Here is a 25,817-nt window from a genome sequence, read left to right as displayed (position 1 = left end):
TCAAAACCATATTGTTCTTGCTGGTATCTGATGTAATCTTAGTCAGGAGGCTGAAATCTAGGGATCACAGTTCAAAGCCAGGCTGGACAGGAAATAGATGAGACTCATGTCCAAATAACCACATTAAAAAGTCATAAGTAGCACTGGGGCTCAAAGTGGTAGAGAGCTACCCTCGAGCAAGGAACCTCAGAAACAGTGCCCAGCCACAGAGATCAAGCACTACAACCAACCAAATTACATAATACATATAGTGTGAGTGTGTATATGTGTGTATGTTTGTGTGTGTGTGTGTGTGTGTGTGTGTGTGTGTGTGTGTGTGTGTCTATAGTTTGATACAAGTTGCCTTCACTGGCTCTCAAATGACAAAGATAATAAAGAATAAAGAAGTCATTGGTGGCCGGGAGTTTGGCCTAGTAGTAGAGTGCTTGCCTGGCATGCATGAAGACCCGGGTTCGATTCCTCGGTACCACATGCATAGAAAAAAGCTGAAAGTGGTGCTGAGGCACAAGTGGTAGAGCTCTAGCCTTGAGAAAGTCCAAGGACAGTGCTCAGGCCCTGAGCTCAAGCCCAGGACTGGCAGAGATTTGCAATAGAGCAAAACCTTGATACAAAAGGCCATATAATAGGACGCTAAATGAAAGAATCTCTAGGATATAGAAACATAAGCCATATAATGAATGATTGTTGTCCTTAATGTACTATGTTGTCTCTCATCGCTTTTGCTGTCCCTTGGTTATCTCATATTGTTACAGTATCTCACTTTGTTACCTGATATATTGGAAATATTTGCATTTGGTTATTTGAAATTGGATAGGGAATGGGGGAAAACAAGATGAGGGGTGGGGGTGGGGGGAGGGAAATGGGGACCCAGACATGTGAAAGGGTATCAATGCATGGGAATTAATGCACCATCTATCTGGCAAATATCATGTAACCCTTCTATTAATTAAAATAAAAATATATTAAAAAAAGAAGTCATTGGTCCAAGAATACAATGTGAGTTATCCTTCTTTTGTTTGTATTTTTTAGCAAATAAAGAAAATAAGCTTACCCAAAGTTCCACAAGGCTTATTTTTGTAAGTGCAGATATCATACCTAGATAAGGGAAAAAAAAGAGAAACAACATTTGTAATCTGATCAAATTGGTAAAATAATTTGTATGTGTGTATCATGTTTCTTTGCTGGAGCACTCCCTGATGGTCAAAGTACGATCAATGGGATTATGAGCAGTGAGCCAAAGAGTCCGTGCTGTGAGCACTCTGGGGGACAAGGTTGGCTATGGATCAGCACCATCTGTGGCAGTAAAACAGCAAAGTTGAAGTGCACTTTTGTAATGCAAAGTTTTATAAAACCATCTACCGTATTGTTTTGAAGCTAGAATTGCTTCTCTGCAGGTGGCTTTTCATCAACAATCTCAAACCTGCTGGAATATGTGCATTGTATTTGGTATTTGTGAACTGTATGCATTATTTGAAGTTCCTTCAAACACCACTTACAACAAGACAGTGTAATTCAGAATTGGGGATTAAGATGGTATTATCTATTTTTCCCTACTTGTTTATTGGCAGGGCAACATTAAATACAAATTAGTGAGGCTGAGTATCCATGGCTCACTTTTGTATACCAAGCTACTTGAGAGTAAAAGTTGGCAGAGTTATGATGCAAGGTCAGCTTAGGCAAAAAATTAGTGAGATCTTACTTCAGAAAATACAAGCTGAACACCCATCACCACCAACCAAAACCCTGTAACTCATGGAGATTGAACACCACATTGTTGAATCACCAATGGGTCATCGAAGAGATCAAAACAGAAATCCAACAGTTTATGAAATTTAACAAAAGGGAGCACACAAAATACCAGCTTCTTTGGGACACGGCAAAGGCAGTACTCAGAGGAAAATTTATAGCCCTGAGTGCCTACAATAACAAATTGGAAAAATCCCAAACCAGCAATTTAAAGTGTCACCTTAAGCTCCTGGAAAAGGAGCAAGAAACCAACCCTAATCCCACTAGAAGGAAGCAAATTATTAAAATCAAAGAAGAATTAAATGAATTGCAGTCCAAAAAAACTATAGAAAGAATCAATAAAACAAGGAGTTGGTTCTTTGAAAAAAAAAACAACAAAATTGACAGACCCTTAGCAAATCAAAAAAAGAAGGGAGCATACCAAAATAAACAAAATCACAGACGAAAATGGTAATATCAAGACAGAAATTACCAAGATCCAGAGCATCATGACGGAATACTTCTCAAATCTTTACGCCAACAAATTTGAGAATCTAGATGAAATGGATGAATTCCTAGCCAATATTAACATACCCACACTGAACCAAGAAGAACTAATCCAAATAAACAGGAATATTTCAAGCACTGAAATAGAAATGGCAATAAGAGACCTTCCACCTAAGAAAAGCCCAAGCCCAGATGGATTCACAGCTGAATTCTATAAGGTCTTCAGAGCAGAGCTCACACCAATACTCCTCAAGCTCTTCAACAAAATTGAAAATGAAGGCTCTTTGCCAAACACATTCTATGAAGCCAGTATAACCCTCATCTCCAAAACAGACAGAGATTCATCAAAGAAAGAGAACTATAGACCCATTTCTTTGATGAACATCAATGCAAAACTTCTCAACAAAATACTGGTCAACCATCTACAACTCATCAAAAAAATTATACAATATGATAAAACAGGATTCATCGCAGGGAGGCAAAGCTGGTTCAACATACACAAATCAATTAATATAATTCAACACATCAACAGGAGCAAGGACAAAAATCACATGATTGTCTCAATAGATGCAGAAAAGGCATTTGATAAGATCCAACACCCCTTTATGTTAAAAGCTCTGGAGAAACTAGGAATCCATGGAACATTCCTCAGTATAATAAAGGCTGTGTATGACAAACCCACAGCTAGTACTATACTTAACGGCGAAAAGCTAAAGCCATTCCCTCTAAAATCAGGAACGAGACAAGGATGCCCACTCTCTCCACTCCTCTTTGACATGATATTAGAAATCCTAGCCAGAGCAATAAGGCAAGAAGCAAACATAAAGGGGATCCAAATAGGGAAAGAGGAAGTAAAACTTTCCCTCTTTGCAGATGACATGATTCTGTATTTAAAAAACCCTATAGACTCCACTCCCAAGCTCCTTGAGCTGATTCAAAACTTTGGAAGGGTAGCAGGCTATAAAATTATCCCTCAAAAATCAACTGCCTTCCTCTATGCCAACAGGGAGAGGAATGAGGCAACAATCAGGAAAGCAACTCCTTTTGCAATAGCCTCCAAGAAAATAAAGTACCTAGGAATTACCTTAACTAAGAATGTAAAGGACCTTTTTGATGAAAACTTTAAAACACTGAAAAGGGAAATTAAAGCAGAACTGAGGAAATGGAAAAACCTCCCATGCTCCTGGATTGGAAGAATCAACATCGTGAAAATGGCAATCTTGCCAAGGGCCTGCTACAAATTCAATGGAATACCCATCAATATCCCAATGTCATTCTTTAAAGAAATAGAAGAGGCAATCCAAAATTTCATATGGAATAATAAAAGACCCCATATAGCAAAAACAATTCTTAGCAGAAAGAACAGCGCAGGAGGAATTTCAATACCAACTTTAGACTCTATTACAGAGCTATAATAATCAAAACAGCTTGGTACTGGCACAAGAACAGGCCTGAAGACCAATGGAATAGAACTGAGGACCCAGATATTAACCCATAGACCTATGGCCACCTAATCTTTGACAAGGGAGCCAAAAAAAATAGAATGGAAGAAAGACAGCCTCTTCAACAAGTGGTGCTGGCAGAACTGGGTAAGCACCTGCAGAAAACGAAAGTTGGATCCTTCTTTGTCACCCTGCACTAGAATTAACTCCAAATGGATCAAAGACCTCAAGGTAAAAGCTGACACACTGAAAACATTACAAGAAGGAATAGGAGATACACTAAGCCTCCTTGGCACAGGTAGAAACTTTCTTAATAAGGACCAAGAAACACAACAAATCAGAGAAAGTCTGGATAAATGGAACTGCATGAAACTGCAGAGCTTTTGTATGGCAAAGGACATAGCTAGTAAATTAATTAGGAAGCCTACAGAATGGGAGAAGATCTTCACCAACCATACACCGAACAAAGGCCTCATATCTAAAATAGATCAATAACAAAAAATTGACTCACTCCAAAACCAATCTCCAAAGTAACAACCATCCCATTAAAAGATGGACCAAAGACTTTATTAAAGAGAGTCTTCTCTGAAGAACAAACAAAAACGGCCTATAGACACTTGAAGAAATACTCGACATCTCTGGCCATAAAAGAAATGCGAATCAAAACAACTCTAAGATTCCACCTCACTCCAGTTAGAATGTCCAGGATCAAGAAAACTAATAACAACAGATGCTGGAGGGGATGTGGCCAGGAGGGATCACTACTACACTGTTGGTGGGAGTGCAAACTCGTTCAACCACTATGGAAAGCAGTATGGCAGTTCCTCAAAAGACTAAACATAGAGCTCCCCTATGACCCAGCAATTCCACTACTAGGCATTTACCCAATTGTCCAGAAACAAGGACATATTAAATCCACTAGCAAACTATTTTCATTGCAGCACTATTTACCATAGCAAAGATATGGAACCAACCCAGATGTCCCTCAGTTGATGAGTCGATCAACAAGATATGGTATTTGTACACAATGGAATTCTATGCTGCTGTCAGAAAGAATGACATCGCCCCACTTGTTAGGAAATAGAAAGACTTAGAAAAAATCATATTAAGTGAAGTAAGACAGACTCAAAGGACATAGGCTCAATGGTTTCCCTCATTTGTCATAATCAGTGAAAACCTTGGGCTCTCCTAGCAGAGATTTGCAATAGAGCAAAACCTAGATACATAAGGCCATATAGAATGACGCTAAATAAAAGGACCTCTAGGATATGGAAACAAAACCATATAATGAGTGATTGTTGTCCTTAATGTACTATGTTATCTCTCGTCTCTTTTGCCATCCGTTGGTTACCTTATATTGTTACAGTATCTCACGTTGTTATCTCATATATTGGATATATTTGTATTTGGTTATTTGAAATTGGATAGGGAAGGGGGGGAAGACAAGATGAGGAGTGGGCGTGGGGGGGGGAGGGAAATGGGGACCAAGACATGAGAAAGGGTATCAATGTATGTGAAATCTGGAAAATATAATGTAACCCTTCTATTAATTACAATAAAATATATGAAAAAAAGAAATATTTAAGGAAAAATGCAAAATAAGAAAAAAGAAATTACAAGGTAGTCATCTTGGAACATATCTCTCATGCCAGCTACATAGGAAGCATAAATAGAATGATCATAGTCTAAGGCTAACTCAGGCAAAAGCGAAAGACTATATTGGAAAAAATAAAGCAAAACAAGCTGGAGGTTTGTGGTTCAAGCAGCAGAAAACTTGCCAATCAAGTAGGAGACCCTGAGTTCAAACTCTATTGCTGACCAAACAAAAAAACAAAATACTTCTTAAGTGTTGCAATAGAGTTGTCCAACAGATGCTTATTAATGATAGACTAGTTCTAATGTTGTCTTTCATAATAACTCAGTACAAAAGAGTGAGTTCATAAAGTAATGTAAGTTTCAAATTGTCACATTTAAAATGCTAAGTCAATATTGAAACATTTATTTTGAACATTTTTAGATATCCTTACAACTTAACCTTGAAATAGAAGATGTAGAATGTCTAAAGTAAGAATTAAAACAATGTTTTATTTTTCTGTGTTTAGTGCAAGAAACGAAAAGGTTTCCATGTTAAAAAAAAAAAAACCTAAGGCTTCATAAAGCACAAAGAATTCCAAATTGTAAAAATATAAATCAAAACAAAAAAATCCTTTCAGTCAATATTAGTAGGACAGAAATTAAGTGCTTAATTACATTTTCAATCATCAGTCAACATAAAATGCTATTCGAAGAAAAAAACTATAACTAACTGTACTGATGGTGCTATTGAGCATACTAAAATCCCAAGATTCCCTCTGTAGTTTGAGAATTTCATATTCTTCATTCTATTCATTTCATATCTAAGATTTTCTTTTCTCTTGATCAATCATATATTCAGCCTCTCTCTTCTATGATTTGAAAATGTGAAATTACAGTGTTTGGGATCACTCTTAAAAGCAAAATATAAAGAAAGTGCTAGTATACTCACAAAAGAACCTTAAAGTATGTTTCAGTTGTCACAATCAATTTATCTTCTGACTGTCATGAGCTAGCCTATTACATTACAGACACAACTCATTCCAGAAATCTCTGAGAAAATGTAAGCAAAGACTTTTCACAAGTAGTGCAAATATAGATGTTTAAACAGAATTGATTTCTAAATTCTCAACACCCACACTTGCTTTTCTGGAAACTAGTCTGCCTGAGAATTCACTTGCAATTCATGAATTTTCCTATCTTTTCTCTTTCCCAATTACCTTGTTCCTACTTGCCCAAAAAGAAAGTAAACTTCTCACCTATTCCAAAATTTGTTCTGATATACCATCCCAAAGAGTATATACCTCTCCAAGCACAAGGTCAATTCAAGAAAGCATTGGTACTGGGAAATAAATAACCTTAGGAGCAAAGCAAGAAAATTTGAAGAACATATGCTTATTTCATCTTTGTCAAGGCTCTGTCAGTCTTCCTGTTTATAAATTCATTTGTATATCTATCTCTCAACTGGAATTTATAAGTGAAATAATCTTCATGGATTATATTAACATAGTCATTTAATCTAAAAATGAAATCAGATGACTGATTTAAACAAATTATATGGTGAACATTTTTCATGACTGAATGAGCTAAATATGCAGCTCCAAAGTTTTGATGAGATCCATTTAAAGCATACAAATTTTAAAAATATTTAAATAACAAAATTCAACAAAATAAACACTGGTACTTAAAGGGAGTGGGGTGGAGTCAAGGAGAAAGAGGTAGACAAATGGAAAGTAGAAGAGGGGAGAGTTAAATGTACATCCTACAAAATAAGAAAGATGAGGGAAGGAGTGGGGAGGGGAGGAGAGGGGAGGAACAGTTAGGGAGAATGTTGGAAGGGGTGACATTGCTCAAGATATATTGCATTCCTAAACTGCTTTGTTAAACAGAAACTCCTTGCACAATTACTTTAGATAATTAAAAAGTAGAGACATAAAACAAATTTAAATTGTAGAAATTAACACACCCTTAAATAGAATTCATTTAGGTCAGTTAAGTAAAAATAAATAAATGCTAAGACAAATACTATTTCTAGATTACATCAGTCTTTTTCATTATTATTTTGCCTATAACTGTTATATTTATGAAAAATACTTAAATCACACTGCCATTATGTTATAAAGGCAAAAAAACAATAAAAAATGTGGATTAAAACATTCTATACATTTATGTATTTTCTTCTCGTTTCCCCACGTCTGATATGTCTATAGAATTCTCTATTGTATAAAGGAGGAAGTTGTAATTTCTTCATGGCTTTTGAGCTCTATTCACACTGATCCTTCTGTATTCTATGTACACAGCAATTATGATCTATGGATTATCTTTAATACCAGTATTGAAAAACAACATATTTATATTCATTTATACATAGACTTTTGAAGTGCTTACATTCCCAGACATACTACTCCACCAAGAATGTTAAGATGAATAAATGATATATAGTTGAAGTCTGTTTTGAAAAAGATGGGTACATGTTCTCCTTATATGTAGAAGTTAGATTTCGCTCATAAATTTACAAATAAATACATTAGGTGGTACGGAAATGTATTAACTCAAATATGGTAGATTCAAGGGAGAACTCAAATAGGTTAGTTCCTTAGAAAGGCAAAAATCAAAGTTCAACAAAAAATCACCAGGAAATGGGTACTTAAGAGGGTTAGGGCACAGTCAAGGGAGGTCAGACAAATGAAAAGAAAGAAGAATGAAATAAAGAATTCAATGCATATCCTACAAAATCAAAAAGAGCAAGGGAAAAGGTGTGTTGGGAGGGATGGATGAAAATGTTGACCAAGATGTATGATACTCATAAACGGCTTTGTTAAATAGCAACTCACTTGTACAATTACTTAAAGATAGTAAAATACAAAGCAGCAACAACAACAACAACAAAAACCACAAAATAAAACCTCTTGTTGACGTATCTTAGAGTTCATTTCAATTAGCATAATTTTAAATGGCCATATTGTACATAGCTACTGAGCTATTGAACCTCTGCTAGGACTATCCTAAGCATAAACTATTACAAATGAGGGAAATCATGAACCCGATGTTTCTTTGGGACTAGTTTACTTCACTTAATATGAGTTTTTTCAAGTCTTTACATTTCTTTATAAATGGAGTGATGTCATTCTTTCTGATGGAAACAGAATCACTATATATATATATAACATATATATATATCACATTTTCTCACATTTTCTTGACCAATTCCTCCACTGAGGGGCATCCAGGTTGGTTCCATATCTTTGCTATGGAAAATAATGCTGCAACTAACATGGCTGTGCTGGTAGCTGTATGGCCTTGTTTGTGGTCGTTTGGGTAAATAAGTGGAATCGCTGGGTCATAGGGAAGCTCTATGTTTAGTCTTTTGAGAAACTTCCATACTGTTTTCAAAAGTGGTTAACAAGTTTATGTTCCCACCAACAGTGTAGGAGCATTCCCTTTTGGATACATCCCCACCAGCATCTAGTATTTGTTTTCTTGATAATGGTCATTCTAACGGGTGAGGTAGAATCTCAATCAATGGAAAAATAGAAAAATAATCTTTTTTTTTTTTTTTTGGCCAGTCCTGGGCTTGAGCTCAGGGCCTGTGCACTGTCCTTGGGCTTTCCTCAAGGCTAGTATTCTACCCTGAGCCACAGCACCACTTCCAGCTTTTTTTTTTCTATGTATGTGGTACCGAGGAATTGAACCCGGGTCTTCATGCATGCTAGGCAAGCACTCTACCATTAGGCCAAACTCCCAGCCCCTAGAAAAATAATCTTAAAGAATCTATAAAATGTATATGTTACCATTCTTTTGCTCTGAATTTATGATGAGGTTGGAATAATTGAGCAAAATCCAAACCTATCTGGTTAATATGGTTAAATATTAGTATGTGTGGTAGTAGGGTTTGAACTCATGGCTTTGCACTTGTTGGGGAAGTTTTCTACCACTTGAGCCACATTCTCACACATTCCTCCTATACATTTTTCAAATATGGTCTTGCGTTTAATGCTTGGGACAGCACGGAAAGAATCTCCCTTTTTTTTTCTGTAGACAGTTCTAACTCCCAATTTATTCATCACTTTTGCCTAGGTCTGATTATCGGAGGGGGGGGATGACCAAAACACATGAATAAGTCCCATTTGAAGGTAGGCGAAATATAGTACTACCTTATAATGATGAATCAGTTGGCTGGGGTTTTTTTTAATCTTTTTCTCAGTTAGGTGCTGCTGACTTACACATATAACCCTAGTGCTCAGGAGGCTTAGATCTGAGGATTGTGGTCCAAGGCCTGGCTGGGCAGGAAAAGGAAAGTCAGTAACACTTTTACCTCCAATGAATCACCAGAAAACCAGGGATGGCACTGTGGTTTGAAGTGGTAGAGCACTAGCCTAGAGCAAAAGAGCTCAGGGACAGCATTCAGACCCTAAGGTTCAAACCCCATGACTGACAAAAAAATAAATCTTTTCCCCAAAGGATATCCTATTGTAACATAAGAGAAAAAAAATCACCTTTAAGAGAGAGGGAGGGAGGGGGATATATATATATATATATATATAGAGAGAGAGAGAGAGAGAGAGAGAGAGAGAGAGAGAGAGAGAGACAGAGAGAGAGAGACAGAGAGAGAGAGAGAGAGACAGAGAGAGAGAGAGAGAGAAAGAAAGAGAGAGACAGAGAGAGAGAGAGAGAGAGAGAGAGAGAGAGAGAGAGAGAGAGAGAGAGAGAGAGAGAGAGAGAGAGAGAGAGAGAGAGAGAGAGAAAGCCAGGCATGGTGGCTCAAGCCTGTAATCGTAATCCTAGCTACTCAGGAGGCTGAGATCTGAGGATCAAGGTTCAAAGCCATCCTGGGTACAAAAGGACCCGAGACTCTTATTTCCAATTAACCTCTAGAAAACAGGAAGTGGGGCTTGGCTCATGGTTAGGATAGTATCGTTGAGCTCAAGAGCTCAGGGCCAATACCCTGTCCCAGGGATAGGGTGGTAGCTTTGAGCTGAAGAGTTCTGAAAATGGAGTAAGTCAAAATGAGTTTTGTGTGATACACTTAGCTCAGTCAACATGTCCTCTCTGTGGGGCACATCACATTAGGAAAATGGGCCGACCTGCCTGTCGCCTGGTTGGGAGGTTTGACTCTGGTTTGTGATGTAAAATAAGGCTACCTCGAACCCAGGGATTGACACTTACCTCCCCCTTGCCCTGCCCACCTGTATGCTGATAGACTCCTGCATCCTACTTTAGCCCCTTGTACTTTCCCAATAAACGAGTCTTGCTGTGACATTCTCCCTGGCGCGTCTGTGCCTTCCCTCTGGAGAAGGAGGGCTGGGTGAAGACGGCCAATCAGCCCTAACCTTTCTCGGCCTTGTCTTAGTCGAGATGTGTCCTCCTTGTCCCTCCTGCGGGTCAGGAGGCAAGAAGCACTAAAAACCCAGACACTCCGTACTGTGTAATCTCAGATCTCTAGTTGTGAGGGTAGTGATGAGGTTCATGTCACACTCTCCTGAAGTAAATCCTAAGACCTTCTCAAGATTTCCTAACCTTTGTGTCAACTACTTCAATAGAGCCAGACATGAGAAACATGTCCTTATTCCATAAAGGAGCAGTCTTATCTCTGAAGATGAAGGCAAGAGGGAAGGACTGGCCAGGCTTGCTAAGATCGCTCAGTCTCTCACCATCAGGTTATAGCCTTTTTTCCCATACTGATTTCTCCACAACTATAGACAACTGATCAAATCTACTATAAAAATACATTAATCTCATACTGTTACTGTATCTGACTTTGTTACCTGGCATATGGTATATCCATTTGTTTATTTGAAATAGGAGAGGTAAGGGGGGAAAACAAGATTATTTGAGAGGAAGTGGGGGGAGGGAAATGGGAACAAAAACATGAGGAGTATCAATGTATGACCAATGCAACTGTAATCCCTCTATACATTATCCCAACAATAAAAAAGAAAATTGTTTAAAAATATATGTTTTAAGAAGTTGTACTGTGATTCAAGGGGTAGGGTGGTAGCCTTGAGCTGAAGAACTCAGGGACAATGCCCAGGCCCAGAGTTCAAGTCCCACGATTGACAAAAAAAATTATATATATATATATATATATGCTTTTTAAAAAAGGAAAAATAATACATTCAGGGCTCTGTCTTTGAGTCTTCATTTCCTCATGAATACTTTTATGGCATAAATACTTTACACTAAATAAATAGCTTTTTTTATTTGAAAACCTCACTTATGAATCTAGGATAATAAAAGTTATTTGTTCTATACATTGTAAAACTCAAATGTTAGTGAAATAAATCTTTCTGTTTTCTATACATATAAAGACAAAACAGCATAGTAAAATTTAACTTCAAGGGCCAGGAATGTGGCCTAGAGGTAGAGTGCTTGCTTAGCATGCACAAAGCCCTGGTTTTGATTACTTGATACCACATATGCAGAAAAGGCCAGAAGTGGTGCTGTGACTCAAGTGGTAGAGTGTTAGCCTTGAGAAAGCCTAAGGACAGTGACCAGGCCCTGAGTTCAAGCCCTAGTACCGGAAAAAAAATAATAAAAAAATAATAAAGGGATTTTTTGCTGTGTTTTTTGTTTTCCAATCCTGGGACTAAAACTGTTCAGAATCTTGGTCAATACACTTTTTGAAGCAATCTTCCCTGATTATATACAGTACCTCTAATAAATACATGTTTAGTTCCCTATGCTTTCCCCTCCCCCATTATTCTTATCAACCAGATCATTTTATGTACTCATCTTTCTTACTAGACTTTAAATTTTTTGACATCAGAAAGTAATTTGTTTTATCCACTACTGTTTCTAGCTAAATTCCTGAAACATAGATGTTTACAAATGTAAAACCCTCCAGAAAGATAATCACTCTAAAATGCTATTTTCCATAATCTAACAACCATCCCAAATTCTCATCTCAATTTTCATTTATGAACCATTAATAGAACACTGTTTTAAATTAGCAACACAGCTGAATGATAAAGTTCTTGTAAGCCTATCAAGGGAGCATATATATATATATATATATATATATATTTTTTTTTTTTTTTTTTGCCAGTCCTGGGCTTGAGCTCAGAGCCTGAGCATTGTCCTTGGACTTTCTCAAGGCTAGAGCTCTACCACTTGAGCCTCAGCACCACTTCTGGCTTTTTTCTATATATGTGGTACCGAGGAATCAAACCCAGGTCTTCGTGCATTATAGGCAAGCACTCTAACATTAGGCCAAGCTCCCGGCCCAAGGGAGCACATTTTTGAAAGTACATTTAATATAGTGTTATATTTAGTAAGTCCATAATGGAATACATTTGATTCACTGTAAGATTCCTTAATATTGATAAATACCAAAACTAGTTTTCAAAAATTTTTACTAAGAGCATGTCAAAAAAAGAAAAGATATAAAGAATTCCTCAATTGAAGAAGCACAGAAAATAATCTAAAACCCACATAGAATTTTCACTCTTTTATGCCCAGAAAGTGCAGTTTATTAGATTGAGGTTTGATCATTTTCTAGTCAGTTTGTACCTTCTTTCCTCTTTCTTTTAACTCATGAAGTATATAATTATTATATGTATTTCACACTTTTTTGCCAATCCTGGGGCTTGAACTCAGGGCCTGAACACTGTCCCTGAGCTTTTTTGGCTCAAGGCTAGCTCTCCACCACTTAAGCCAAAGTGCCACTTTCAGCTTTTTCTGTTTATGTGGTACTAAGGAATCAAACTCAGTGCTTCATGTATGCTAGGCAAGCAGTCTACCACTAAGCCACATTCCCAACCATTTACTTTTTTTTCTTAATCACATTTACTTACATTAACTTTAGCATTCTCCCCCATATGATCACCAATATTTAAGGAATAAAAATGCTACTAGCCAATAGAGGAGGAGAAGAGAAGGAGGAGCAGAAGAAGGAAAAGATTAGAAGAGGAAGAGAAGATATAGAAGTGGGAAAAAAATCAATGACAATGAGAATTGTGTGCATTTCTGTTCTGTGATTAAAATTGTTAATAATAAGGGGGGAGGAAAAAAGGGACAAAAACATGAGGGGGGTGTCAATGTGTGAGAAGTGATGTAGCCTCTGACTGTGACCCCTTTATAATTACAAAAAAATTGTTAATAATATACCATACTTAAGACTTCCTAAACAAATATATTTTAAGTGTTCCTTAATACAAACAACTGATGATTATACTAGGTAATATAGATATGTTAATTAGGTTTTAGTAATTTTACAATTTATGTTAGTATATTACATTAAAAATAGTATATACACAAAAATTTTACTGGTCAATTTTACCTTATTCACGTAGAGAGTTTGTGTAGCTTATTATTCACTAAAAACAAACTAAAATACAGTTACTTGTCAAGCCAGAAGACAAAATAATTGTGCAAAATCTAATGAAATTATAGACTTAAGCTAACATTGTACTTATAATCGAAAATTCAAAATTTCTTTCTTCTCCTATTTTGAGAATTTGCTATCAGAGACCCTAGGCTATGCCTAGTTCTTTAAGCAAGACACATAAGAAAGAAACTGAATCCTAGGAAATCTTCAAAAAGAAACCCTTGAAACACCCCCATAGTTTTCTATAGCTAGTTACATAGTTAATATATATATATATACATATGTACATTTAATCTTTTTTTATTATTTGTTGTTGTTCAGCCTGGCTGACATGGAACCAATGATTCTCTTAAGTATGGTGACACATATAGGTAATTGATTATATACTCAGTTAAAAATATAATCTTAATACTGTGGGGGTTTTTTTTGATCCAGTCATGGAGCTTGAACTCAGAGTCTGGGAAGCTGTTTCTGGGAAGCTGTTTCTGGGCTTTTCTGCTCAATGCTAGTGCTCAACCACTTTAAACCATTGCTCCACTTCCAATATTCTGGTAGTTAATTGGTGATTAGAGTTTCTGAACTTTCTTGGCTTTGAACCACAATCTTCACATCTCAGCCTCCTGAGTAACTAGGATTATGGCAAGAGCCACTGTTGGGGACCGAGTATGGGGTCAGTGTCCTTGGACCTGCACAATTGAGTACACAAGAAAGTAAGCTGTTATCATGACTTTGGGCTGTGTCAATAGCTTCTCATTTAACCTATTTGAGACTTGATTGCTGTTTTGTACGAATGTAACCCCTGGCAGTTTCCTGATTTTAAGAAAAGTATTTAAGGTTGGAACTTGAAATAAACGGTGCTACAGTCTTAAACTCATGGCCTTAGGCTACAGTCTTAAGCTCGCCTTAGGCTAGAGTCTTGGGCTGCTGACTTAGGCTGTAGTCCTCCCGACCCCATCTTTTTCTTGTCTTTTTCTTTTCCCAGTCTTCACCCCTAGGGTCAAGAATCCCGGTTCGCTGCCAGCTGGCTCTGGCAAGCCAGCAGTGCCCAGCTACTGTATTTCTTTCATAGAATTTTTTGTGCTGATCCTGGGGCTTGAACTCTCGGCCTGGACACTGACCCTGAAATTTTTTTGCTCGAGGATAATGCTCTCCCACTTGATCCACAATGCCATTGGCAATTTTTGATGGTCAATTGGAGATAAGAGTCTGGCAGGCTTTCCCCAGGTTTGCCTTGAAACATGATCCTCAGGCTCCTGAGTAGCTAGGATTACAGGCATGAGCCACTGGTTCCTGACAGAATTTTGTATTCTTTTCCTCAGTCCGAGGTTTGAGCTCTGGGCCTGAACACTGTCCTTGAACTTTCTCAAGGCTTGTGCTCTACCATTTGAGCCACAGCACCACTTCTGACATTTTTTTCTATGTATGTGGTACCCAGGAATCGAACCCAGGTCTTCATGATTGCTAGGCAAGCACTCTACAGCTAGGCCAAACTCCCTGCCCCACCAATTTTGTATTTTTAAGAACTTATTATGGCTGGTCTAATCTCTGATTAGTATGAGTCTTGAAAAGGTTCTACCACTGTCTTCTAGCATGTCAATTCTCCCAGGACCTCAGAGAATTCTGTGAATCCTCCATAATTATTTGTAAATAAATACTAAATGAACTTAACCTAAAGAGTAACATGAAAAATATAGTTTAAAGGGATTTTTTTTCAAAATAGTTTAAAATGATTTTGCAGGCTCACTCAATATGAATCCAATATTTTAAAAAAGAGGAAAAAGACTGCCCTAAACACAGAAACTACTTGCCACAAAAATAAAAAATTTTAGTAAGATGCAGATGGCTTAAAATAGTTTACAGAAACATGAAATGAGTTTTGTTTGGAATCTAAATTTGCAGTAAATGAACAACTAAAATTCCTTTTTGTAAGATCTACAATTATGGCAAATGTCAAATGTCAAATAGCCACTATGACCATCCACCTTTAAAAAAAAAAAAGCTTTAAATATATACATAAATCTGGTACTGAAAGTTCAGTACCAATACCACTTCATAGAACCAGGCACCTTGGTTTCAACCTACTACTCCCACATTGTTTCCGTTTCTACACCGCTGTAACTAACAATCCTGCCAGACTACACAAAACCATTCAGTGGTTTTGTCTGATGTGGAAAAAAGTCTATGAGGCACTAGGAGGGCCACAATTTTCATGCCAGGATAAAGAGCTAAATTGGTTGAGCTGTGCCTTAACCCAATGCATCACCTTATTTCAATTTTCTACCTTTTTGAATCTAAATAAGTTTTACCATGGTAATTTTTTTCACTTAAAATTGCTTTGAAGTAACTATAGTTACTTCATTCTGGTAGATCTTTATTTTAAGAATGTATGTAGATAACTTTAAAATTTTTGACTGCATAATGATTATCAGATTATAAAATAAGCATGTGGATAGCTAAAAAGAATACAAAATGAACCTATCAGAATATCTAGGTTTTAGTTCTAGTTCTACTGATAAATAGTATCATTCTTTGTCACATTATCTCACTGTAATTTTTAAACACTGGCTCCCTCAACTACACCATATTTTTAGAAAGAAAGACGAAATATTCTATAGGAACAGAAAGGTACTTAACAAACTAACCACTTGAAACTAATAAAAAGGGTTTACTTTCATTGTTATTGTTCTATTCCAAAAGAATTCTGTGGATTACATTATTTTTTTCCCCTCCCTCACCCCAATTATCCAAGGGCTTTTTCTCTAGGGCTTCTTCCTAACAATAGCTATAGTCTATAGGTAGATTTTTTTCCTATTAATTCAACAGTAGGAAGTAGTGTTTAAAGAACATTCCATGTGTTCCTGATGAAAGTCACCACAATAGCAGGAATTGTGGGACTCAATGTTTCCATAACACATTTCTCTTTCCCCTTACATTCTGTTGACTTCAGAAGACATATTTGTCTTCACCAGAGTGTGAGATAAAAAGCATTCAGTCTGCAATTTTCACTCTATTAGGAGTCATCAAAATTACTCTTTAAAAACAAACTAATGATAACCCTATTTCAACTAAGATCTTTTCAAAGAAAAATGTTAACATCATTATATAAAAATTGTCTTTTCTTATGGTTTGCCATCAAAGACATACAATTTATGTAAACTCCAAACTGGAAAATTAAAACTTGAATTTTTGGGTTGTATAATAACCTGAATTCATAAAGTTACATACTACAAGACTATGTCCTCATCTGTGATTCATTATATATTAAATTATATTTAAAGCGATTTTTACAGTTAATAGTCATAGTAATCTAATTCTTAATTCTCCTATGAATAAAATAGCTCTCCAACACATTTTTAGGAAAGTTATTTGAAAAATTATTGTATGTTACCTAAATGATATCAATATTAATAGCTTCAAATTTTGGTAAAATTTAAAGTTAGTATTGAAAAAGTGGATAAAATAGCATTAACCCTTATTTTTCCTGCAAAATGATACTTTCTAGTAGAAGATACAAAGTTTATTGGTAACTCATTTAATCCCAGTGCTTTTCCCCCTTTTTGCAATGGACATTTTCACATTTGGAAAGCTCATTGAGCTGAGTTTAGTATTATTTACTCCTTTCATCAACTCTAAAGTGGGGTTTTATAACCTACTAAATACACATAATACTTGGAAGCATTGATTAGTGGAGTTCTATTCTACTAATATTTAATTGCTAAGAAACTGTCAAGTAATCTTTAGGGAAGCTACATGCCAAAACAATACAATTTTGTTCATCGTAAGAAAGTTACCTCTGGGCTTTAGAATTTCAAATCAAAATATATCATCAATTATTTAAACATTATTTGGTCAATTGAAATGTTCACATTGTGGAAAGATTGCATCATCATCATTAGTAAATGATGCTTTATTAAGTTCTTAACTGCAGAATCTTTACTTATTTTGATGCTGGCTATTTTCTGTAGCTATGCTGCCCAAATCACATCAACTCGTCAGAATATTACTTTAGCCAGCTTAGTCAAAGCATAGACTTTTTATACTATACACCAGCATTTCTGTCTTTTTTAAAGCAGTTGTATTTGGTCAAAGCCAACAAAGATAAACTGAACCATCATGAGATTTACCATTTATTACAGGCCTCAAAACAGTCATCTACACAGAACAATAAAATAGCTGTCTCCATTATTCTATCAAATTACTATAAAAATCAACAAATATATCAAATTCCCATGAGCTAAAAACATATGGTATTACATGTATTGCATTAATTCAATAGTATTATGTGAATGTATAAAATTTAAATAGAAATGTTTTCTTAATATTAACTAAAAATAAAACTAAATATATTATTTACCATGTAATTCCTAAGGGTCTAATAATCCTGTTCTCATGACCTTCTTTAGAATGTGTTAGAAATTCAGGTCATATTTTATATAAAATTAGATCAATTCTAAATTAGCAGAACATCCAATATGACTTCTTTCTATAAAGTTAAAAATCATTATGTTATAGTGTACCTCATTTATGTACAGGATTTGTAGCACTTCCAAGATATAATAAAAATCACTTATAATTTCAGGTAGTAATCTTCCTATATAATCAAATGCTAAGAGATAATTTTCTGGTACTACTTTAAAACCTTGTAGTAACAATGAAATGTGAAATATTGAAATGCAAAAATACTTTGCTATCATAAAAAAGTGATAGACTAATCCCTCCCTAAAAAAACAAAGTTCATTTCTTTCAGGATTATATCAGAGTATTTTATCAGATCTTGTAAAAAAAAAAGTGCTTCTAAAATTAAGTTGAAGAAAATGTAACCTATCTGATAAATGCAAATTCTTATGAGACAAAAAAGGATACAATAGTTTTAGTTACATAAAAACAGAAATGAGGGGCCGGGAGCTTGGCCTAGCGGTTAAAGTGCTTGCCTAGCATGCATGAAGACCCGGGTTCGATTCCTCGGTACCACATACATAGAAAAACCAGAAGTGGTGCTGAGGTCAAGTGGTAGAGCTCTAGCCTTGAGAAAGTCCAAGGACAGTGCTCAGGCCCTGAGCTCAAGCCCAGGACTGGCAAAAAAAAAAAAAAAAAAAAAAAAAAAAACAGAAATGAAGCATATTTCAGTGACTGACATTTAATTATAAGTACACAATGGTAATAATTGTTGGAAAACTTTTTAAAATGTCATATTCCTTCCATTCTGATTATGACAAAAGGAAGACAGCAAGAGCAACAAAATATTAAATATAGCCAGGAGTTTGGCGTAATGGTAGAGTGCTTGCCTAGCATGCATAAAAACCAAGGTTCGATTCCCTGGTACCACATACACAGAAAAAAACTGCAAGTGGTGCTGTGGCTCAAGTGGTAGAGCTCTAGCCTTGAGAAAGTCCAAGGACAGTGCTCAGGCCCTGAGCTCAAGCCCAGGACTGGCAAAAAAAAAAAAAAAAAAAAAAAAAAAACCAGAAATGAAGCATATTTCAGTGACTGACATTTAATTATAAGTACACAATGGTAATAATTGTTGGAAAACTTTTTAAAATGTCATATTCCTTCCATTCTGATTATGACAAAAGGAAGACAGCAAGAGCAACAAAATATTAAATATAGCCAGGAGTTTGGCGTAATGGTAGAGTGCTTGCCTAGCATGCATAAAAACCAAGGTTCGATTCCCTGGTACCACATACACAGAAAAAAACTGCAAGTGGTGCTGTGGCTCAAGTGGTAGAGCGCATGCCTTAAGAAAAGCTCAAGGACAGTGTTCAGGCCCTAAGTTCATGCCCCAGGAATGGTAAAAAAAAAAAAAGTTAAATATAGAAATTCTAATAAAATGATATTTGAATTAGGCCAAGATCAGAAAGACATGAAGGAAGAAGTCACAATGCCCCTGGAAGCTAAGTAAAATTATGCTTCATTCACTATTACACATTTTAGCTTGTGGATTTAATGCCAGAAAAAAAATCTAATTCTGCCATACACATGTATGAGACTGCCTCATCTTCATGCATCCCTGATAGTTTTGTCTCATCAAAATTAATATCCCTAAAGCTATCATGTTACTGACCTTGAATTCTCACAAACTGGCCCAGATTTAAAGGCCAGATTGTACTACATGTTAAACAAGTAAAGTCCAAATTCAATCCATCTGACTGCTGTTCTCAGAGTCAATACAAGCTCCAGAGAATCCTCTCCAATTCCCCACCCCCTGCCATGTTCAGTAGAGAGGCTACTCTGTTCTATAAATACTGTTGCTTCTGGATGGCTTTCAGGGAAAAGCCAAAAGAAAATAAATTATAACAGTCAATCCAAGAGGCAAGAAGGCATGGATAACAACCAAGACAGATTCTCTCCTTTCTAAGCTCCCATTCCAAGAAAAAGAACAGGGGAGAGGAACCCTTTTAATAAAGAACAGTTATTTTATAAGACAGAATAGGGAACAGAGAAGCATGTGCTACATCAAGAGTTCTTCAAAATATTACAAAGATAATCATGGCACTACTAAAGTGAATATTTTCATAAGCAAAGTGAATTGAAAACTAAACTGAATATTTCATTGTTCTTATTTATTGTTCATTTAGCACATGCAAGGAATTGTTACAAGTAAGTGAATTAAACTAACTTACTATTATAGAGTTGAGAGCATTTCACATAAAGCTTCCACATTCATCTTTAAAATACATTCTTTAGGGCCGGGAATTTGGCCTAGTGGTAGAGTGCTTGCCTAGCATGCACAAAGACCTGGGTTCGATGCTGGGTACCACAAACATAGAAAAAAGCCAGAAGTGGTGCTGAGGCTCAAGTGGTAGAGCTCTAGCCTTGAGAAAGTCCAAAGACAGTGCTTAGGCCCTGAGCTCAAGCCAAGTACTGGCAAAAAAAAAAAAAAAAATATATATATATATATATATATATATATATATTCTTTAAATTGGGCATCAGTGGCTCCCACCTGTAATCCTAGCTACACAGAAGACTGAAATCTAAGGATCAAAGTTTGAAGCCAGCCAGGCCAAAAAAATAAAAGTCTGTGAGACTTTTATTCCCAATTAACCACAAAAAGCCAGAATTAGAGCTCAAGTGATAGAGCACTAGGTTTGAGCACAAAAGCTTAGGGACAGGGCTCAGGCTCACAGTTCAAATTCCTGAACTGTCAAAACAAAAAAGTCTTAGAGATGGAATAAGTTATCTTTAATTATAGTCCAACCATAGACAATTAAGAATGCATACATGTAAAGTTTGCATGTACTATATAGTAATAGTCTAAAAAGTGTGCTGCAAAATTAAATTTTGTCTGTCCCCCCCCCCTTAGGAGTCAGTAATTAAGAAAATCAAGATTTCAGGCTAGCCTGACCAAAATGTCAGTGAAATCCCATATCAATCAATAAGCTACTAGGTGTGGTGGTATATCCTGTGGTCCCAATTCTTCAGGATACCATATATAGAAAGATCACAGCCTGAGGCTGGCCTTGGGCAAAACACAACATTCAATATGAAAAATCACTAAAGCAAAGAGAGGGATAAGGGGGTAAAGCATCATCATGAGGCCCTAAGTTCAAATTCCACTACTGAAAAAAAACCCTAAAATTTCTGAATTAAATCTGATATTTCTACAGATACAATTAGATTTGAAGAATATGCTTCCCAACTACTCTCAGTCCTCAATGTTCGTTCTCTTTAGGAACCATGTTCTGGATACCTATAATCAAACTAGCTCCTCAGGCAACTTGCATCAGATGACAAAGTGAACCTCAGCACACAAAGATGCTACCTCCTTATTCCAGCCTAGAACAGATCCAAAGTAGCCTTGTCAAGTTGCTGACTAAGGCTTTTGTTCTGACTGCCTCTTCTGGACCAATCCTGCTCCCATCTCCTCTCCCACACTTGTAAATCCTGAGTTCTCACTAGGAAGCATTCTGCATATTAACCTTTGGTTTCCATACATAGCATATTTGGCACATTTAACTTACCCAAAATGCTTGGGACCAGAAGAATTTTAGATTTCTAATTTCTTGCAATTTCAGAATATTTGAATATCCAAAATGAAATCTCTTGGGTATGAGACCCAAGCCTAAACATTGAAGTCATTTATGTGTCATCTATACCTTAAACACAAAACCTGAAGAGAATTTTACATGGTTAATACACCTTTGGATGGATGGCACATTACCAACGAAATTCTCCGTTTAGCCTCTTAAGTAGCTAGGATTACAGAAGTAAGTCACCAGTGCCCAGTATTCATTAGTTGTTAAGAATTTCTTGCAAATGATGGGGCCGGGAGTTTGGCCTAGTGGTTAAAGTGCTTGCCTAGCATGCATGAAGACCCGGGTTCAATTCTTTGGTACCACATACATAGAAAAAAGCCGGAAGTGGTGCTGAGGCTCAAGGGTAGAGGAGCTCTAGCCTTGAGAAAGTCCAAGGACAGTGCTCAGGCCCTGAACTCAAGCCCAGGACTGGCAAAAAAAAAAAAAAAAAAGAATTTCTTGCAAATGAATATACGAAATATTTCTCTATTTCATGATGTAATTTTTTTTAATTTTCCAGCAATGGTTATAATATACAGAGTTCTGTACACAATGGAAACTCTCTTAGTTTTCTGTTGCTAAAAATGCCCCCCAAAAAAGGTTTCTTAGAAAAAGTCTCTAACTTATAGTTATCAATAATTATCAATGATTCCAGTTGAGGTAATTCACATACTTAAAAAGTGTAGTTTTTATCTTGAAAAGCAATCTAAGGAAACATATACAAAATGCTCTTCTCCCCTTGTCCCTCAAAGGGTAGCAAAATAAATGTTTTTGGTTTTGTTTTTGTTTTTTGTCAGTCATGGGAATAAATGTTTTTAAGTAATCAAGTAAAAAAAGAATCAAAAACATTAACATTGTTGCAATCGTTTTTACAATGCAAATATTACATTAGGCATTAAGTTTAGATTTAAGTTTTAGGTACTCAGAACAAAGTGGAAAAGAGGAAAGATCAATCATTTTCATAGCTAATAAAATAAAATCTATCAATTTTCGGAAAGACATTTTTTCTTCTAGAAGTTCTTTTTCCATACATTTTAATTAACCTCAGTTGTATAAGGGGTTTCATTTTGACATATATATCAAGCTATTTCATAAAGGGAACATTTACAATAGGAAGACTTTACAGGAAACATTGCTCAGTTAACACATGTTATTTTTGAGAACAGTTTCATAAATGCAAAAGCAAGAATCACTCTATGAAAAACATTCTATGAGGCATTAAGGTTATTTCAAATGAACATTTATTGAGTATGTAACCCAAATATAATATAATCTAGTATAAGCTATTTATAAACCTTATAAATACCATTTTTATATCTACAGGAGGAGTTAATAGCTTCCTTTAAAAAAAATCCCTTATTTCAGTTGTTTTCTGGAAGACAGAAAATTTATGGTTTGAATCTTTGGAAAAAGCCACAGGTAGAAGAGTTCTAAATGAAGGAAAAGTCATAACTCTTCAGATTTTATGGTACTGTAAAGAGCCAAATGGTTCTTTCAAAACCTAGACAGAAAGTCAGACTTACCTGCAAGAAAAGAAGCTAAAATTTTACTCAGGCAGCAGCTTTGGCTACACTGATTAAAATAAAATAAAATTAAAAAATTTAAAATCCAAACCAAACCACTTTGATAGTTTGTCATTGACAAACCTGTTTTCAAGCGTGTCAGAATTAAACTAAACATAGAATTATTGCCCCTGGAAGCAAACTTCTTTAAGACACCGTATAATTGTGTGGTTGTATCTCACTTAATTTTTCTTATGTGTATAGGAAAATAATACATTGCAAGGGGTTATTGTGTATTTCTGAAATGATTGTCACTAGTGGTGATTCTTTGCTATGTTTCTAAGTGTTTCTAAAGATAAATTTCTTTGTGCCAAACATCTTGTCTTAGACGTGGGAGACAGGAGGTAAGAGGAAACCAGTAAACTGATGTATATGAGATATCCACAAATTGAGCAAAATAGAACAAAAAAATTATGGTAAATAAACACACACACAAAAAAATAAGGCCTCTAGAATAATGGAAGGGATGACAACTATACAGATGCATTGCACCTATAAATTGACAAATTGAATTATACAATTACTTAAAGATAATAAAAATAAAATAGAATCGCAAATTAATATTTTTGTGTGAGTATGTGTCAGTTATGGAGATTTAACTTGGAGCCAGGCTCTGTCCTTGAGCTTTATGCTCTAGGCTAGTGCTCTACCACTTGAACCACAGCTCTACTTGCAGTTTTCTAGAAGTTGATTGGAAAAAGAGTCTAATGCCTTTCCTGTCCAGGCTGGCATTGCACTGTGATTCTGTCTGGAAGTTGAGCTGTGGCTTAAGGGGTAGAGTGTCAGCTTTGAGCAAAAACACTAAGGGACAACACCCAAGGCACTAAGTCAAAGCCCCAGGACCATCACCAAAAAAAATATATATATATATATCAAAAAAAATAATGTGTTATATGAAATAATTCATACAGTATTAGCACTGCCTAAATGTAAAGTTCAATGTAGGCATTACAATTTACTGCTCTTTATTTTGGCTGAGTTTTGAAGAAATGACTAAGAATTGCAAGGCCCTGATGGTCTATTGTTACAGAAAGGAAGCCAGACTATTTATGGAAACAAATTAAGTTATCAGAACTTCTCCAGGTGGATATGAAACATTTTCACAATATGAGCTATGTAACTTACTAATTAAACTGCTAATTCCACCAAGATTGTGAGTCCCCCATGGAGAACTGTGCCAATGGTTTCACATATCTAAACAACACTAACATTCCATCTCACCTCAGTAAGATTGGCTAACATTGAGAATTCAAACAAAAACAGATACTGGAAAGGGGATGTAGGGGAAAAGGAACCCTATTATACTTTTGATGGGAATATAAACTAGTTCAACCATTCTGGAAGGCTGTTTGGTGATTCCTCAAAATACTAAACATACTAACTTAAGATCCAATGATACCACTCCTGGGTATCTATCCAGAGCATTACAAGGCAGGGTACAGAAAAGACGCTTCCACATCCAGGTTCATTGCTGCACTATCAAAATAGCCAAGCTATGGAAACAACCCAAGATGCCCTACCATGGATCAGTGGATCAAGAAAATATGGTGCATACACAAAAGAATTGTACTCATCCATTTGAATAAGGTTATGTCATTTGCAAGGAAATGGATTGATCTAGAATAAATCATATTAAGTGAGGTAAGCCGGATTCAGAGGACAAACAATGCATGTTTTCTCCCATATGTGAAAGCTCAATGCAAAATGCAAACAAACATGATAACATATACAGAGCTCTGTGCATATGCACACAAAGAAACTACCTAAAAGATAGTATGCTTAGGAGAGGAAACCAAAGGTATAACTCCTCCAAACAAATTAATTCACTGTTTATTAAAACAAATACCAGTGGAAACTTTTTTTCAGAAAGATCAACAGGGAAGGGACACAAATGGAAGAAGGAAGGGGAAGTACATGCAGTCATTATTTTCAGTGTACATTATGTAAAATGGAACTATGTAACCTGAGGGTAGGGATGGGAGGAGAAAATGGGTAAGAATGATGGAAGAGGTAATACTAACCAAGAAACAATGTACTCAGAACCTGACATATGTCATTGATACCCTTGTATACAACTACATAATAATAATAAATTGAATTTCAGATAAGAAAATATGAATGAATGGGGAAAAAACTTCCAGAATAAGAGAGTCGATGAATATAGCTCAGTAATAAAGTTCTTGGCTAGAACTTCTTTTTGTAGAAGGCTCCTTAGTTTAAAAGAGAGAAAAAATTGTCATGAAAGATTGGATGGATGGCTTATCCTTTATTCTTCAGTCATTACCCTATTACATTTAGGTGGTTCATTTCAGGTGCTTAATAGCATAGTTTTTAAAGTTTTATAATTCTACAGCCAGTACAGGTCTAGAATTTTATACTTTACAAAAGAGTGCAATTTGCCTTTGAAAGCAAAACTTTAAAGTGTTTGACAGGTTGGTAGTAAGATCATTGTAACCTTCAGATTTGTGAGTAGGTCAAGTTAACCTGATGTCTAAGTGACACACCAGCATGCTGTATTGTATGAATAAATTTCTTACTCTACAACGAGGTAATAGTTTTATGATGATGACATTATGGTCTCAGAAGATGACGAATAAGAACATTGGATGGAACAACTGTAACTCATTGGATGGACACCTCATGTGGATTAATTTCATGGATCACT

At 35.9% G+C, this 25,817-nt stretch overlaps 1 protein-coding gene across 1 annotated transcript in view; it reads right to left on the bottom strand.

Moving 5' to 3' along the window:
* Nucleotides 1-25,817, bottom strand: part of Adamts6 (ADAM metallopeptidase with thrombospondin type 1 motif 6) — a 187,597-nt gene that overhangs the window by 128,282 nt on the left and 33,498 nt on the right. The window contains exon 7 of the mRNA XM_090331864.1: nucleotides 1,052-1,095. Within this exon, the coding sequence (XP_090187990.1) occupies nucleotides 1,052-1,095 (44 nt within the window). The remainder of the gene's footprint in view (nucleotides 1-1,051; nucleotides 1,096-25,817) is intronic.

Source organism: Megascapheus bottae, chromosome 4 (genome assembly GCF_031878675.1).
Source record: "Megascapheus bottae isolate mThoBot1 chromosome 4, mThoBot2.hap1, whole genome shotgun sequence".
NCBI classification, from domain to species: Eukaryota; Metazoa; Chordata; class Mammalia; order Rodentia; family Geomyidae; genus Megascapheus; species Megascapheus bottae.
Note: the sequence above shows the minus strand (reverse complement) of the source record. Positions and strands in the feature narration are given on the sequence as shown.